The sequence below is a fragment of the Pempheris klunzingeri genome, chromosome 15 (assembly GCF_042242105.1).
Source record: "Pempheris klunzingeri isolate RE-2024b chromosome 15, fPemKlu1.hap1, whole genome shotgun sequence".
In the NCBI taxonomy this organism is placed as follows: Eukaryota; Metazoa; Chordata; class Actinopteri; order Acropomatiformes; family Pempheridae; genus Pempheris; species Pempheris klunzingeri.
In genome coordinates this window covers 5,858,919-5,872,965 of record NC_092026.1, presented here as the reverse complement: position 1 = coordinate 5,872,965, position 14,047 = coordinate 5,858,919, and the positions used below count along the sequence as shown (strand labels likewise).

General features: G+C 42.4%; 2 protein-coding genes across 2 annotated transcripts; one reads left to right on the top strand and one right to left on the bottom strand.

Moving 5' to 3' along the window:
• Positions 1–151: 151 nt before the first annotated feature.
• LOC139214112 (uncharacterized) lies at positions 152–2,444 on the bottom strand. The gene is made up of 4 exons (XM_070844864.1): positions 2,433–2,444; positions 1,923–1,986; positions 1,104–1,252; positions 152–1,011 (listed from the first exon to the last, which is right to left on the bottom strand). Exons 1-4 carry the CDS (start codon positions 2,442–2,444, stop codon positions 334–336), a joined length of 903 nt encoding a protein of 300 aa, XP_070700965.1. The 3' UTR covers positions 152–333.
• A 2,719-nt stretch (positions 2,445–5,163) lies between these two features.
• pcyt1aa (phosphate cytidylyltransferase 1A, choline a) lies at positions 5,164–13,737 on the top strand. Its single transcript, XM_070845271.1, has 9 exons — positions 5,164–5,477; positions 7,635–7,748; positions 8,229–8,328; positions 8,466–8,582; positions 9,045–9,196; positions 9,389–9,467; positions 10,104–10,246; positions 10,360–10,548; positions 11,199–13,737. The coding sequence occupies exons 2-9, from the start codon at positions 7,635–7,637 to the stop codon at positions 11,424–11,426; spliced, it is 1,122 nt and encodes a 373-aa protein (XP_070701372.1). The 5' UTR covers positions 5,164–5,477; the 3' UTR covers positions 11,427–13,737.
• Positions 13,738–14,047: the final 310 nt, after the last annotated feature.

The window sequence follows — 14,047 nt, the reverse complement described above, 5'->3', positions numbered from 1 at the left end:
TTTTTTTTTTAACTTCAGACTGATACAAATGCCACAGAATAACACACTGAAATGATAAAGAAAATCACACATATTTAAGACTATTTGTCAATCAATTTTTATTATTTTTTCATAATTTTTATTCTATTCAAAAGTTTACTGTGGATTTCTTATGAACTCCTACACAAACATACAGCAAAGCCATTGTGTGGTTTGTCGTGTAGAAGAACTATGAGCATTTATGCATTGTTGATATGAGTTGAGTTGTACTTATTGTTTTTAATGTGAATTTGCTCACAGTCCTGCCTTGATTCGCTCTTCTGCTTTCATTCTGTAGTCTTAACCCCTTTGTTTTTACTCTTCGGGGTCTGGATTGACGTATTGAAGGGGGTCATAAAGGTCACGTTTGAAATCATAAGGGTCAAAGAAAGGGTAGATGGGTTTCTGGGTGGCTGGTGCTGCGGGGACACTTTCCTCTGCCTTTACTTCTTCCTCTTTCACCACTTTCTCTTCGACAGGTGCCTCTGATGCAGTTGTTTCCTGCAAGAGGCGGGGAGGGTGATCAATGAGGCAGTCAGGGTCCCAGTAGGGGTCACAGTCGTACTCCATCCCTTTAGCAGTGACAGCAGGAGGGGGAGGTGGGACAGACTTTTTGGGAGCAGGAGGAGGTGGGGGTGGTTGGGTAGGAACGACAGCTTTTATCTCTTCCTCTGTTCTGGGCAAGCAGCCGGGGTTGTGACGTGGGTCGCACAGGACTGGAACAGCCCCCGATGGCAGGTAGACGATGTGAGGTTTGCACAGAGGGTCTTTGGGGTTACACAGATAGAGCCTCTGAGCGTTCTCCAGGGGGTCTGGTGTAGGAGCAGGGGTGGTGGTGGTGGGAGGTGGAGGGGGCTCAGTGGTCGTAGTTGGTGCTGCAGTGGTAGTCAGCACACCCATGACGTTTTGGTAACTGGAGGCATCTGGGCCGTAGGTCAGCTCCAAGTGACGCATCTGCTGATACAACATCCTGATCCGGTCGATCTCGTAGAGCTGGTGAAAGACGGAAAAAGAGAGGAAACGAAAAGGTTTACTAATCAAAGTAGAGCTGCAGTCGTAAGAATCTCCAATTAACCTGAACTTACTCCTTCAATGTGTCCAATACTGTTGTAGAAGCGATAGTAGGACTGAAAGTCAGGGCTGCCTCTGAACCACTTTGGGTCAGTGTTCCTCTTAGGTCGAGAATTAGTCAGGAAGTCATGTGCCTGAGTAGAGCCAATGTTAACTGAATTACCTGTGGAAGAATCAGGGATTATAAGGTGAAAAACAACTTAAACAAATTCATGTGTGCAAGGTGCTTTTCACTCAAAAATCAATTGAAAATGTGTTTATTAGTTTTTAATCTTTTAGGATTATAATAGAAATAAAACTATGAAAAATTATTGAGGTAGTGATATGATTAAACATGAATATAAACTACCTATTTCAAACCGTTTTCAGGACAACTGTTATTTGTATGAATAAATTAGTGCCAGTGTCTTTCCAGAAACAGCAGCATTTACCGCTCTTCTGTCTTGAAAGACATTGACTTATACATTAATAATTATTCAGCTCTTAAAAGATAACTAAACATACATTTAATTTACAAAAAATGCTCAAAATAAATTCCCAGTCACTATATAACTTCATTGCTGTTTCTGTCCCAGTAAAAATAGACTTGCATCATGATAAGAGTCAGAGATAAAGTGGCAGATGAAATACCTCCAGGATTCTTTATTCTCACCAGAGACGTTGCTTCAAGCAAAGCTGGAGGGAGACGGAGAATATTTGAGACACACACACCAAACGACACTTGCGTGAAGAGTGTTATCAACACCTATCATTCAGCCTTTCATTTTTATGGGTTTACTTCCTACTTAAAGGTGAGATAAAAGAAGAAGAATTTCATTTCATTTTAGACAAACCTGGCATGAGCAGCATGTAGCAGAGCGCCCTCAACAGGGACACCTGGGACATCATCCTGGACATCTGCAATTGCAATATCACACAAACTCCTAATCATTTTGCACTCTGTCTTGTGTCAATGCTTAGTACAATTGCTTAGTATCCATAGTGCACTTTGAAAGCACAAAAACAAAAAATAAAGGTAAAAATTAATTAATCTGCCAACAAAATTCCTGTAATAGAGATCTTATATTGTTTAGTGATTATTGGACTTTCCATGCTTTTCCAATTAAAGTAGCTGTCTGATATTTATTGATCAATCTTAATCCTTTTGCTGCTACATTTGCAGATTATCTTTTTAAACAGCTGTCAGACAATCTGTCTCAAAATTCTTCTCATGAGTATTTTCTGCTCCACCAGTTGTTGAATTGATTCAGTATAATCGATGCAAAGCCAAGGTTGCCTAATTTGAACCGCTTTGCTTTTAAACCCCGACATGGCAATGAGAGCGAAAAAAGAAAACTGCTCACCTGCTGTTGCATCTCCCCAGTCCTGGTCTAATCTGCTGCACAACATAACTGTTCATAAATACTGCTGTTAATACAGGCGCCTCTCCATTGGCCACTGAACTGCAAGTAGGCCTAACTCCACCCCTCATGCATTTTCTGGTGAGACGTGGACGAGCTCATTAGCGCACTGAGCATGAACCAGCAGTAAAAAAAAACAACTTCAAACAAAATGTGAGTCCTTGTAAAGCCACAAGAAACAGCCCTGTAACAGCAGGGCACCTACACTGGGTGCACAGACAGTCCAGTTTCTCAGCTTGCTCTACTGGGGTCTCAGTTGTGGATGAAGCCATCAGTGGAGGTAGAACTTATGCCTTCTAAATCCAAACTTATAGCTGTTATAGCTGTCTGTAATGCCCTGAAATATGCAAAATATGGCAACATACACCGTGTTACTGTGGCCTAACTCCTGACAAAACATGCCTGGAAGGTAAAAATTAACCCTCTGTCCCAAAACAGCTGGATACGTCCTTTTAACTTTGGTCTTGGCCAGTCAAAAAACAGAGGGGGAGCCGCGTCAACTGCTGTTTAGGTCCTCAAGAAATATGCAGGAATTATGGGCTAGCTTGTCTAAACACCAAGTCAATGTAAGACAGCCTGGGAATTGTTGTTCAGAGACTTCAAGATGCAAGACATCCACATTGATACACATATTTCTGAATGCCTAAAAAAATAAACACACACATTGCATCTTATACTTCCTGTCTCAAAAGTACACCAAACATTGGGAGACTGATATTCATAATAAAAGACATAATGTGCATGCAATAAGCCTTTTTCCTGATGTGCCATGAGATCAGGACACCGGTGTGGGTTAAAAAGACAAACTATTACAAGTGATGGCCATAAATGATAAAAATGGTAATGATAGATCAGTATGACAGAATGATATATGCTTCATTACAGTCTCAGGTCAGCTTTCGACTCTCCTGTGACTGTATTCATTTTCCTCCATACATGCCCACCTGCCTTATGTTTCTCATTTCATCAGCGAGGCAAATTCTATCCTTCAAACTAGCAGGTAAGGCTGCGATCAAAGAGTGCCAGAAGGAGACTGGGAGTCTATAGGGGTCCTACCAGGTGGCTAATGGTGAACATCATACTGTAATTGCTCTGTGCACATGACAAAAATGCAAGCATAAGGGTACCTGTTACTCTTCAATGATATATATTTATTTTACCTGTATGCTGAGACAACCAGCCGCCTCACTAAATAAATCATCTTGTTTTTTTCAGAAGGTGTAAGTAGGCCAAAAAAAAAAACATATTCTGCCCTCAGGAATCTGACTTTATTTTCTTTATTTCTGCATGATTGTCAGAGTAATGCTTGTGTATTACTTTCATATATTGGCAATGTTTAATAACTTATACAACAACAACAGTGCTTGTTGCCAGTGGATAAAGTGACTCTGAATGAGCCGTTTTTCTTTTTTAATTGAAGAGTGAAATATCAGCAATGTTACTAAGTAATATGTTGAAATTTCTAAATTATATCCCAATTGTTCTGTGATGGAAAAATCTAAATGTGTTGCAAGGACCTTACATCTGGGCAGTGAATCCCGTTATGGATCTCTGTTGTTTATTTCAAGTCAAACCAATAATGAATGAGTTGGCGGAATAGCAGCATTACTGCAATGTACAGCAGCTTGTGTTGCACAACTTTACTTCCACCTCCAGGGTATCAATTATCCTCACCGGTGCCCCTCTGATCTTCAAGTGAAATTACACCTTGTCCTGGAGCTCTCTGCAGGACACAAGAGGCTCAGCTCCAGAGTAATGTTTTCACCACTATAGCCCTCATTCCACAGCTCTGGTGCCTCTGCGCTGACTCTCCTCAGCAGCAATAAGGCAACTTTAGTTCTGACTCACCAGAAATATCAGCCACATCACCACCATGCTTGTTGAAGGGTGGGTGTTCAGTTCTCCTGTTGTAAAAAAAAAATGTAAAAGCACAGGTGTAAATAATTAAAGTAACAATTCCATTTAGCTGCTTCAGTTTCAGGGTCCTGGGGTTGTGTGTGCTGCGTCACCCTCACTGTTGTGGCTTACTGGGACACTGGAAGAGAACAGACAAACCAAAATGTCTGCCATGTAGTAGTACTGACATTTTGTATAATTTTGAGGTATTTGTACTTCACTCACTTTATGCTTTGAACTTCTACTCCACTACATTTATTTTACAGCGATATTTACTGGTGACTTTGTAGACTGGCATTGTATACATACAAAAACACATGATCAGTTAAAAATGTTTATTTTACTTTTGTTACTAACCAAATTTTGCTGCTAACACAAAGGTACTTTTAGTTAAGTAAGATTTTGAATGAGGGACTTTTACTTGTAATGGAGAATTTTAACTTATCTATTTCTTATAGTTCTACTTTTACTTAGCTAAGTAAAACTTCTTGAGTTACTTCTTCCACCACTGGAAAACAAAAAATAAATGTGGAATACAAAACATGTGAGGGGTGCTGCATGTCATATTTTAATACATAATTGACTTTGCGGCGTCTGTGGAAACCATCTTACCTAAAGCTGTTAAAAAAAAGAAGATATACAGTCTATACATTATAGATTATTACTTATTGCCACACACATGACTTCCACTAGGCTGCAGCACCGCACAACACCGGAAATGTCCGCCTCGTTATGTCACTTCCTGTACGGATGTCGGAGTTTTGTAGTTCCTGTGTAGTTGACCTGTCAGCGTTGTAGTACAAGCTGTCACTGCTGATGATTTGTCCGTCCTTCTGGTAGTTGCAGTTTTCTACCAGCAACACAGCGAGCAGCGGGCCGTCGGACGCACAGGACTGTTCGTATTTGCCGTAGTTGGTGGTGTTAGCCAACCAGCGAGCTAACGGCTAAAGTTAGCTAACAAGCCAACGGAAGCTAGCAGCGTTAGGTGGCTGTTAGCAGTCAGCTAGTTAGCCAGTTAGCTAGCGTACAGGCAGTACGAGTCTAGGAAGCCGCCCACTTCTGCAGAGCAGCTTTCGGGACAAAAGAGTTAAGGTAAGTAAACAGAAACTTAAAGCAGCTGTTTGACATTAACTAACATTATTACACGGAGCAGTCAGGATATTGGTTTTAAGGATTTTTGCCAGAGGCGAAAGCGTCCTGTAATCCAGGGTTTGACAGTGGAGCTGCACAACCAGTGTCACCAGAACAACTCCCCCGGTCAGCTGCCTGCTCCCTGCTTTCACTTCTGCTCTACTTTAAACTACTTTTGACATAACTCCGTCTGTTTCCGAGACGCTAGCCCAGTGACCTAGTGTAAGAAGCGAGAGAGCTTATCACAGTGTGTCACCTGGACATTGGGAACATTGTGTGAAATGTAGCTGAAGCCTGCGGTTCTCAAAGTGTGGTCCGCGAACCACTAGGAGGCCAAGGAAGGCTGCAAGGGGCCCAGTAGCAAAACGGACATTTGATGTGTGTGTGTAACTTTGGTTAATCACAGTGACAGTGACTTACAGCCAGAGAAGTACAGGTTACACTAAGCACTCTCAGAGCTGAAAGAATTAGTCGATTCAAGTTTTGCAATTATTCTGATCATCTATTAATCACTGAATCGTTTATTAATGTCACACATCCTCTGGTTCCACATGTTCACATGTGGATCTGCTGCTTATCCTTGTTGTATATGACTATAAATAGAATATATTTGGGTTTTTAACTATTGGTTAAACGGAAAAATCAATTTGAAAACTTAACCTTGGGCTGTGTGAAATTGTGATGGGTGGTTTTCACGATTTCTTTTCTTCAAATTAATGATTAAAGGAAAAACTAATCAGTAATTAAAATATAGCCCTTATACCAGTAGCTACTGTAAGTTAAAGTCTTACTCAGATCCCTCAGATTGGGGTCTTTTGAGAGGCATGCAGGTGCTATTATGAACCACTGTTGCATAGCATGTGGTTAAACAGGACTTGGCCCTGTCCTGCTGCTGCTGCTTCCTTATTATAGCAGCCTGCTTTAGTTATGATGACATGTGCTGTTCATGTAAATCTTCTTTGTCAGCGTGTGAGAGCCCTGCAGGGCTTCTCGCTCTCAGTGCTCAGCTGTTGCCAAGAGAAAGAGGCAGGGGGTTGCTTGTGCGAGTGCCCAGCGTTGGATCAGGTAGCTGCCTGTCACCACCAGGATCGAGCACAGGCACGTCTGTCACTCATTGTACTGAGTCACACTTAAATAAATGACGCAGCAGCCAAGGGTTGTTAATGTCTTAATCACAAGTTAAAGAAATGAACAGGGCAAGATACGTGAAAACAGTGGGCCCTCCCTTTAATGACCTGGGGCTGTATTTGTTGGCGTGATGGAATGTGTGGAATGGGGCAGAGCCGTAACCCATAACACAGGAAACCTTGTAATTGGATACCAGCAGTAGTTTCTGTTGTTCCACCACAATGCACACACAGGGTGGCTATCTCATCGTCATTGTGGATAGGATCTTTGAAGGTGTTTCAAACTCTGTTTAGAGGAAGCAATGTGATGTTAAATTTCAAAGACTATTTTAGGTCCCGGTCCTGTTCTACCAGGATACACAGGACAGTTATAGGCTCTACCAAGTCACTCATTGCTGAGCTCCTCCAGGTGTATTTGGTTCTGCATGGACGGTAAACTGACAGAGAATTAATATACTATTGTGGTAGTTTATTAATCATTTGAGTAATGTATCAAGCAAAGATTCCTTACATTTGAAGGGTGTAGGGCTCCTGATGTCACGCTTGATTTTTAGACAGCACATCAGGAATCTGAAGTGAAAGCCAGACATGGTTAATTTTCAGTATGTTTAGGAACCAGTTTTATGTTGAGACAGGTGGTGTAATTTTAAATTGACCTTTATATGTGTGTCAGTGAAAGCTCAATTTTTTTTGTCCACTGAGCCAAGTCTCATACTGTGTCCTCCCTGTGTTACTGGGTTAAAGTTGAATCAGGGTATGCCATCTGCCATAACATCAGCCCTGTCTAGATTTACAGTCTGTCTGCTGTATGCCATATAGTGCTTACTATAGTTATGTAACATAGAGCTCACGTCCAGAACGTGGACACGTTATGCAGAGAAGAACCGAGTATCTGCATCTGTGTGTTCCTGTTTGTAAACCACACCAGCAGAGTATGGTGTCTGTGATGTATGCTATGTTTTCACTGCGTTTATCTTGACCTTTGACACAGATGGAGGCCCAAAGCTCCAGCGGGCTGCTGCTGTCCAGAAAGAGGAGAAGAGAGGGCTCAAATGGGGAGACCGAAGAGGGAGAGAGGCTTGGGAAAATCCCCAGATGTACTGTGGTGAGTCAGCAGAGTGTTTGGCCCACAGTTTCTATAGGCTCTGTGCAGGTGCAGGCCGCCCTGGCTGTTTATATATGCATGTATATATAATGCATATATGTATGTATGAATGAACAGTTAGAGTGCAATGCCCCTCAATATACACAATAAATATATGAAGTTTGTTTCAAGCTTGTGTTCTGTGCAGAGGTTTGAAATGGGTTTTTACAGACTGTGTGCATCACGGGCCAGACTTAATGTCGTCTGATGGGTAATGTGCTTTAAGGATGTCGTCAGCTGTTAAACCACAACAGCTACACCCTGGATTTCCACATCAGATTGCCACAGGAAATTCTATTGCAAAATAAGTGTTACAATTTTACTCTATCCAACAAGTGAAATGAGAATTATTCACTTTGGTGTACAGCTTTTTATAGGAAAAAACAGAAAACTTCCTTTAATGACTGAAATCTTCCCCTTCTGTTGGCGTGGGTCTTTAAGGGATTGAAGCACCCTGCACCTTTCGCAGATGAGCTGGAGCCAGCTGACGGTAAACCCTATGAGAGAGTCAGCATGGAGGAGGCCAAGAGGGGAACAAAACGTGAGTCTGATACTTTCAGGCTCTCAGTTGATACATTTTTGTTAGGTGGTGTCTCAGTCTGTGCAATATCAGCGAAGCACTCTACACCAAACAAATGCTTCATCTCTGCATGTCTCGTCTCGTCTTCCTCCATCCAGCCGACAGACCGGTACGGGTGTACGCAGATGGCATCTTCGATGTTTTCCACTCAGGTCACGCCAGAGCACTCATGCAGGCTAAATGCCTCTTCCCAAATACACACCTCATCGTTGGAGGTGAGTGTGAAAGTGTGTGTGTCCATATAATGTTTCACAGCAGCAGTCCTGTCGTCACCTGCTTCCTTTGTAAGTGTGAAACTGAAAAAACAAAACAAAACTGGTAGACAATTCAGACAGTTCAAGTACAACTCTGACTAATTCAGACATCTGGGAAAAGTTAGACGGCTGATAGTTACGTGGAAGATAAGGAAACAGTGGATGTTGTTGTTGAGTTGTGTTTTCTCCAGCTTATGAGAGTCATCCACCACCACATTGGGCTTTTCTGTAGTAACAATAACAGAGACCAGAGTGTTTTTCAGTGACCTCTGCTTTCCCTCTCTCTCAGTTAAATACATTTCTGTGTAAACCAGCTTCAGAGCCTCCAGCTTCATCCTTTATTTTTCTTCTTTGGTTACAGTTGAAATCATGGTTGAGGCATTTCAAAGAATTAATCTTTGTATTTTCTCTAACTATTCACAGTGTGCAGTGACGACCTGACCCACAAATACAAGGGCTTCACAGTGATGAACGAGGACGAGCGCTACGATGCCATCAGACACTGCCGCTATGTGGATGAAGTGGTGCGAAACGCCCCCTGGACATTAACGCCAGAGTTCCTCGCAAGGCATCGCGTGAGTGGATGAAATGGAGGAACAGACAAACAGATAAACGAACAGATAAACGACAAAACATATTCAGACACACTCGGCCTGTTTAGCTTTTGAAATGTTGAGTTGAGAGACCAAGTAATCGTAGAGTTGGCAGCTCTCTTTCCCTGACCCTCTGTAACCTCTTCCCTGCTGGTGTTTTGTGTACCTCTCCAGATTGACTTTGTGGCCCATGACGACATCCCATACTCCTCAGCAGGCAGTGATGACGTGTACAAACACATCAAGGACGCTGGTGAGTGCAGACGTAACCAAGGGTGGAAGCGTTGTAATTACAGGATACATTTCAGTCTTTACTACTGCTGCCAGTGCACAGATGGTTCGGTGTCATACTGTATATGTGTAGAATATGTTTTGATCCATTTGTTATTGTTGGGTAACTGAGAACAAGCTGGACCACAGTGCAGTATGTAGTCCTACCAGTACCCTCACAGATATGTGTGTTTGCTCCAGTGCTGTGCAGAACGTACGCAGACACACATACATGTGGTAAACATCCACAGCAATTGTAAGGAAAACAAACACTTAGAGACACAAGAGAAAGAATAAAAAAATAAAAACAAACACCTCTGCATCACTTGATGTAAAATCTGTGAATACATAAAGAATTGATCGTTTCATGAATCAGAGTCCTTGATGAAAGAATATTTGGCTGCCACTTGGTATCCATTTTAAAGGATGATTTAATTTTAAATTAGATGGGTTGTAAGATACATTGTGCAAAATTTAAGACTGGTCCTTTTAAAAGAACGTGTCAAGAAGGATTTCAGTGTTTCTGTTGTACAAATTTTTACCTGCTATAAGAATGAAAAGCCATCGCAGCCTCACCACAGACTTTTCCACCCTCATGACCCCCCTCTGCCCTCCACAGGCATGTTTGCTCCCACCCAGCGGACAGAGGGCATCTCCACCTCCGACATCATCACACGCATAGTCCGTGACTATGATGTGTACGTCAGACGCAACCTGCAGAGAGGGTACACAGCGAAGGAGCTCAACGTCAGCTTCATCAATGTACGAAACGTAGCTTTGGTTTAACTGTGTGAGTGTTGGATGAAAAAAGAAGAGAGAGAAGTTGGCATGACAGAGCTTATTGTTGCAACCTTCGCTGTCCCCTCTCCTACCAGGAGAAGAAGTACCACCTGCAGGAGCGCGTGGACAAGGTGAAGAGGAAGGTGCGCGACGTGGAGGAGAAGAGCAAAGAGTTTGTCCAGAAGGTGGAGGAGAAGAGCATTGACCTCATCCAGAAATGGGAGGAGAAATCCAGGGAATTCATCGGCAACTTCCTGCAGATGTTTGGCCCAGAGGGAGCTCTGGTGAGGATGGTGGTTGTGTTTGGTCTTTAATCACTGGTTTATCAGGCGGCCTGACCAAGAGCACATCCATATTTGTACTGTTGAAGGCCTGGGATAACTATGACACGTACTGTGGAAAACCTTCGGCTCAGCGACACAAATGTATTCACATACTAAGTTAATTTAATAGTAATCGATAATAGTAATTATTTCAGTAAATGTCTAAATGATAGAGTGGTGTCACAATTTCTGAGGTGCCCATAATGACTTGTTGAGGGTCTGGACTTGACTCTGGACTTCAGTGCAAAGATTCGAGACTTACTTACAAAACAATGACTTTGTGTCCCCCCAGCAGTGATTTGAACTAAACCACGAGAGTCAACCTAACAACCTGTAGAGCTTACAGACTAACCTCTAACCACATCTTCCATTTAATCTGTGAGATTTCATACTAACGACCCAACATTGATTCAATCTTACTGTTTGTACGTTAACAATTTTTCAAAAGAAAAGTCTGTCAGTGATGTTGAGTGTGAAATTAGACGTTTTTTTTTTTTTTTGTTTTATCTAAATTGAAATGATTTAAAAAGAAATTTGGCTCTTTACCGTTTGAAGTGGGGTTTTTATCTGATTAACTGACTGAACCAGATCTTCCCGTGTCACCTCCACAGAAGCACATGCTGAAGGAAGGGAAGGGCCGCATGCTGCAGGCCATCAGCCCCAGGCAGAGCCCCAACAGCAGCCCCACCCGTGAGGAGCGCTCCCCCTCTCCCACCTTCCGCCTGCCCTTCTTCACCAAGACCTCCCCGCCTCCCTCGCCTCCGCCCCACCACAGCGGGGCCCGCGGATACCTCATCAGCGAGGACGACGACGAGGACGAAGACGAAGACGAAAACTAGACTGTGTTTGAATTGTTCACATCTGCCGGGGCCGCAGTCAGCGGTACCAGTCAACTGAGCTGTCGAATAACGTGGTCGTCATCGAGCTCCTGCTTCCATGTTGTTGTTTTTTTTTTGTTAATGATTTTACTTTGAGTCACGTCAACTGTAACAGCCAGTTTCTCCACAGTTCTTGTTTTTAACAGCCTATTTTTTTCCTTTCTTTTTGTTTTGGTGTAACGGTCAGTAAATGTCACCACTAGTCACCTGAGTTCTCTGAAAACTAGTCAGTCACTTTTGATGTTGAGTTTATTAGTCACTCACTGTCACTTAGGAATATTTACAGGTGTCACACTCTTCCATCTATGATGATATTCATAAGGTCGACATTATAGTGAGGTACGAGTTTGTGGTTTTTGTTTTTGTCATGGCTTTAGCGGGAGGGCTCGCAGGTCTTTGGTCACTTGGTGGAACAGCACATCTAGTTTGGTGAGCTGAGACCTCACGGAGACGGTGTTGAACATCTCCAGGGGGGGACGTTTTTCAGAGCAGGTCAGAAAACTGGACACTTAAATGAGCTGCTCACGTGGGGCAGTTTGTAACCTGCTCTTACTAACAGGAAACCAACCAGTCTCTTTTAAAATAACGGGGAAACTCCGGATGGCGTCACATCTGAGAGTAGAGTGTCAAACGTCGAACTAAACAGCAGCTTTTTTCCCACGTTTGTCTGCCTGCCTTGGGGCTACGTGTGTCCGTGTGTGTGTGTGTGTGTGTGTGTGTGTGCGTGTGCATGTGATGTTGTGATGCGTGCAAGCTCTCACGTCGGCATGTCTGAGATGTCCTCTGCCAACACGCTCCTTACGTTGGCAGATCTGGGTTCAGCTTTGATTTCGCTGCATATAGTAATAAATTTGCTTTTAAATGTTGTTGTCTACTGACAAGATTCAGTCTTTGGAAGACTAGTTTCAAACGGGACGCCTTTCTTGTGGCGTAAAGGAAAGTCGCATAAGGATGACCCATTTAAATATTGATGTAGAAATACTTATTTTTGTAGATTTCCTCTTTCCGTTCTTTATCCTTTGTACAGATAGTGATGTTAATCATCCCTGTTTAGAAGTGCTTTGGATGGTCTGAGCAGTGAATCAACATGGGCAGGGCTGGAGTTCTATATTTTTTTGTAATACAGATGCTGCATCACCTGGGCCTGTAGAAAAGTAAGAATTTTCATCTGACACACAATAGAAAAGTATTACTTTTTCATATCTCAATGCCCTGCTTCTCAAATGTCATCTTTTGGCTAGTTGGAGTCAGAAGCACAGAGTCAGATTTTTTTCTTTTCATCGGTAAGGCCTCCTCGTTGGTAGCACACACACTTCCCAAAACACACAGTTGTCCATATCTTGCACCAATCTACATGTGAACCGAGTGTGTGCACCAGTTCAGAGGTGTATTATCGGCCAAAGGGACTGCACTCATATCACATAGTGGCGTGAGGGGCTCAGATTTATGCATCAAGATCCAGATCAACATTTCTGTAGCTACCTCCTCCTTGCCTGAACTCATTCTGTTTTTCCGGAGACGAGCACAAAAAAGCACGAGCATTACTTTTCCTCTCTGAACAGAGCCGTTGTTGAAGCACTGAAGAAATGTGACTGGGTCAAATATTTGAGATTTTCCGGCCTCTGTGTGCGCGTCCTGCATCTCAAGTGATAAAGCATGTCTCATGTCTCCCGTGTAACTGAGAAATTAAACATCACAGGTGATCTGAAGATGTAATGCAATACTGTTAGATAACTCTAATATAAATGTTGACAGATGTTGGATTTATCTGTTCTAGGCTTGGTTTCCCAAAAGCCCTTAAGGTCTAAAATCAGTCTTTGCTGCAGCGACAAAGACGGCCTCTATTTTTGTGGGTCTTAATCGGATTTTAAAGGTTGGGGAAACAACTGAAAAGGATTCTCACAGTTCTAATGTCCTACTTTTGGTATTAAAATTACACCACCAGTATAATGCAACTCAGATTTTGGTGCTAAGCTACTTTTGGGAAGCCTTGCCTTGATTCTTGTGGAATCTCTTCCTTTAAATCAGTGTGAACTTCTCACTAAGAGCATGTCCACGGTATAATTTCAAAGGTGGCAACGACTCGACTGGCAAGCCAATAGCAGCCACTACTGCTAGATACAAATGTAAATGTTTTTAACTGCAAGTGTTTTAATCATGTATTATTTTACTGTTTGGGGTTTCTTTGTTTTATGTCCTGGATGTAGAGGAAGATCAAGACAGGAAAAATGTATTAAACATGTTGGCCAAAGCATTTTTTGACCTGGATCAATTATTTTTCTGGATGAGATCATTTATTCACATAATGGTCAAGATGATGGAGTTTGTTTCTCATCAGAAACAAACGGTTCAGTTTTCTTTCAAAATGTGAAATGAAAAAGCCAATGGAGGCAATATTTTGTGAAGTGGGCAGAATGAAAACTGGACTAACCAAAGCCACGATCCATTGTTCCTACACCGCCCCTCCTTCATGTCAGACAATGTCGAGAGGAAACGGAGATACAAAAGAATTAAAACAACCTAAAATAATATCAGCCAAATGATAACACACACACACACACACACACACAGAGGTAGGCGGG

What these genes read in the sequence shown, in the direction of transcription:
- LOC139214112 (XM_070844864.1), bottom strand. An exon ending in CTACATGCTGCTCATGCCAG is followed by an intron (nt 1,253 to 1,922) that starts GTTTGTCTAAAA and finishes ATTCTTCCACAG; the next exon opens with GTAATTCAGTTAACATTGGC. An exon ending in GTATTGGACACATTGAAGGA is followed by an intron (nt 1,012 to 1,103) that starts GTAAGTTCAGGT and finishes GTCTTTCACCAG; the next exon opens with CTCTACGAGATCGACCGGAT.
- pcyt1aa (XM_070845271.1), top strand. Translation starts at nt 7,635, where the DNA reads ATGGAGGCCCAAAGCTCCAGCGGGCTGCTGCTGTCCAGAAAGAGGAGA. An exon ending in AAATCCCCAGATGTACTGTG is followed by an intron (nt 7,749 to 8,228) that starts GTGAGTCAGCAG and finishes TGGGTCTTTAAG; the next exon opens with GGATTGAAGCACCCTGCACC. An exon ending in TCAACGTCAGCTTCATCAAT is followed by an intron (nt 10,247 to 10,359) that starts GTACGAAACGTA and finishes CTCTCCTACCAG; the next exon opens with GAGAAGAAGTACCACCTGCA.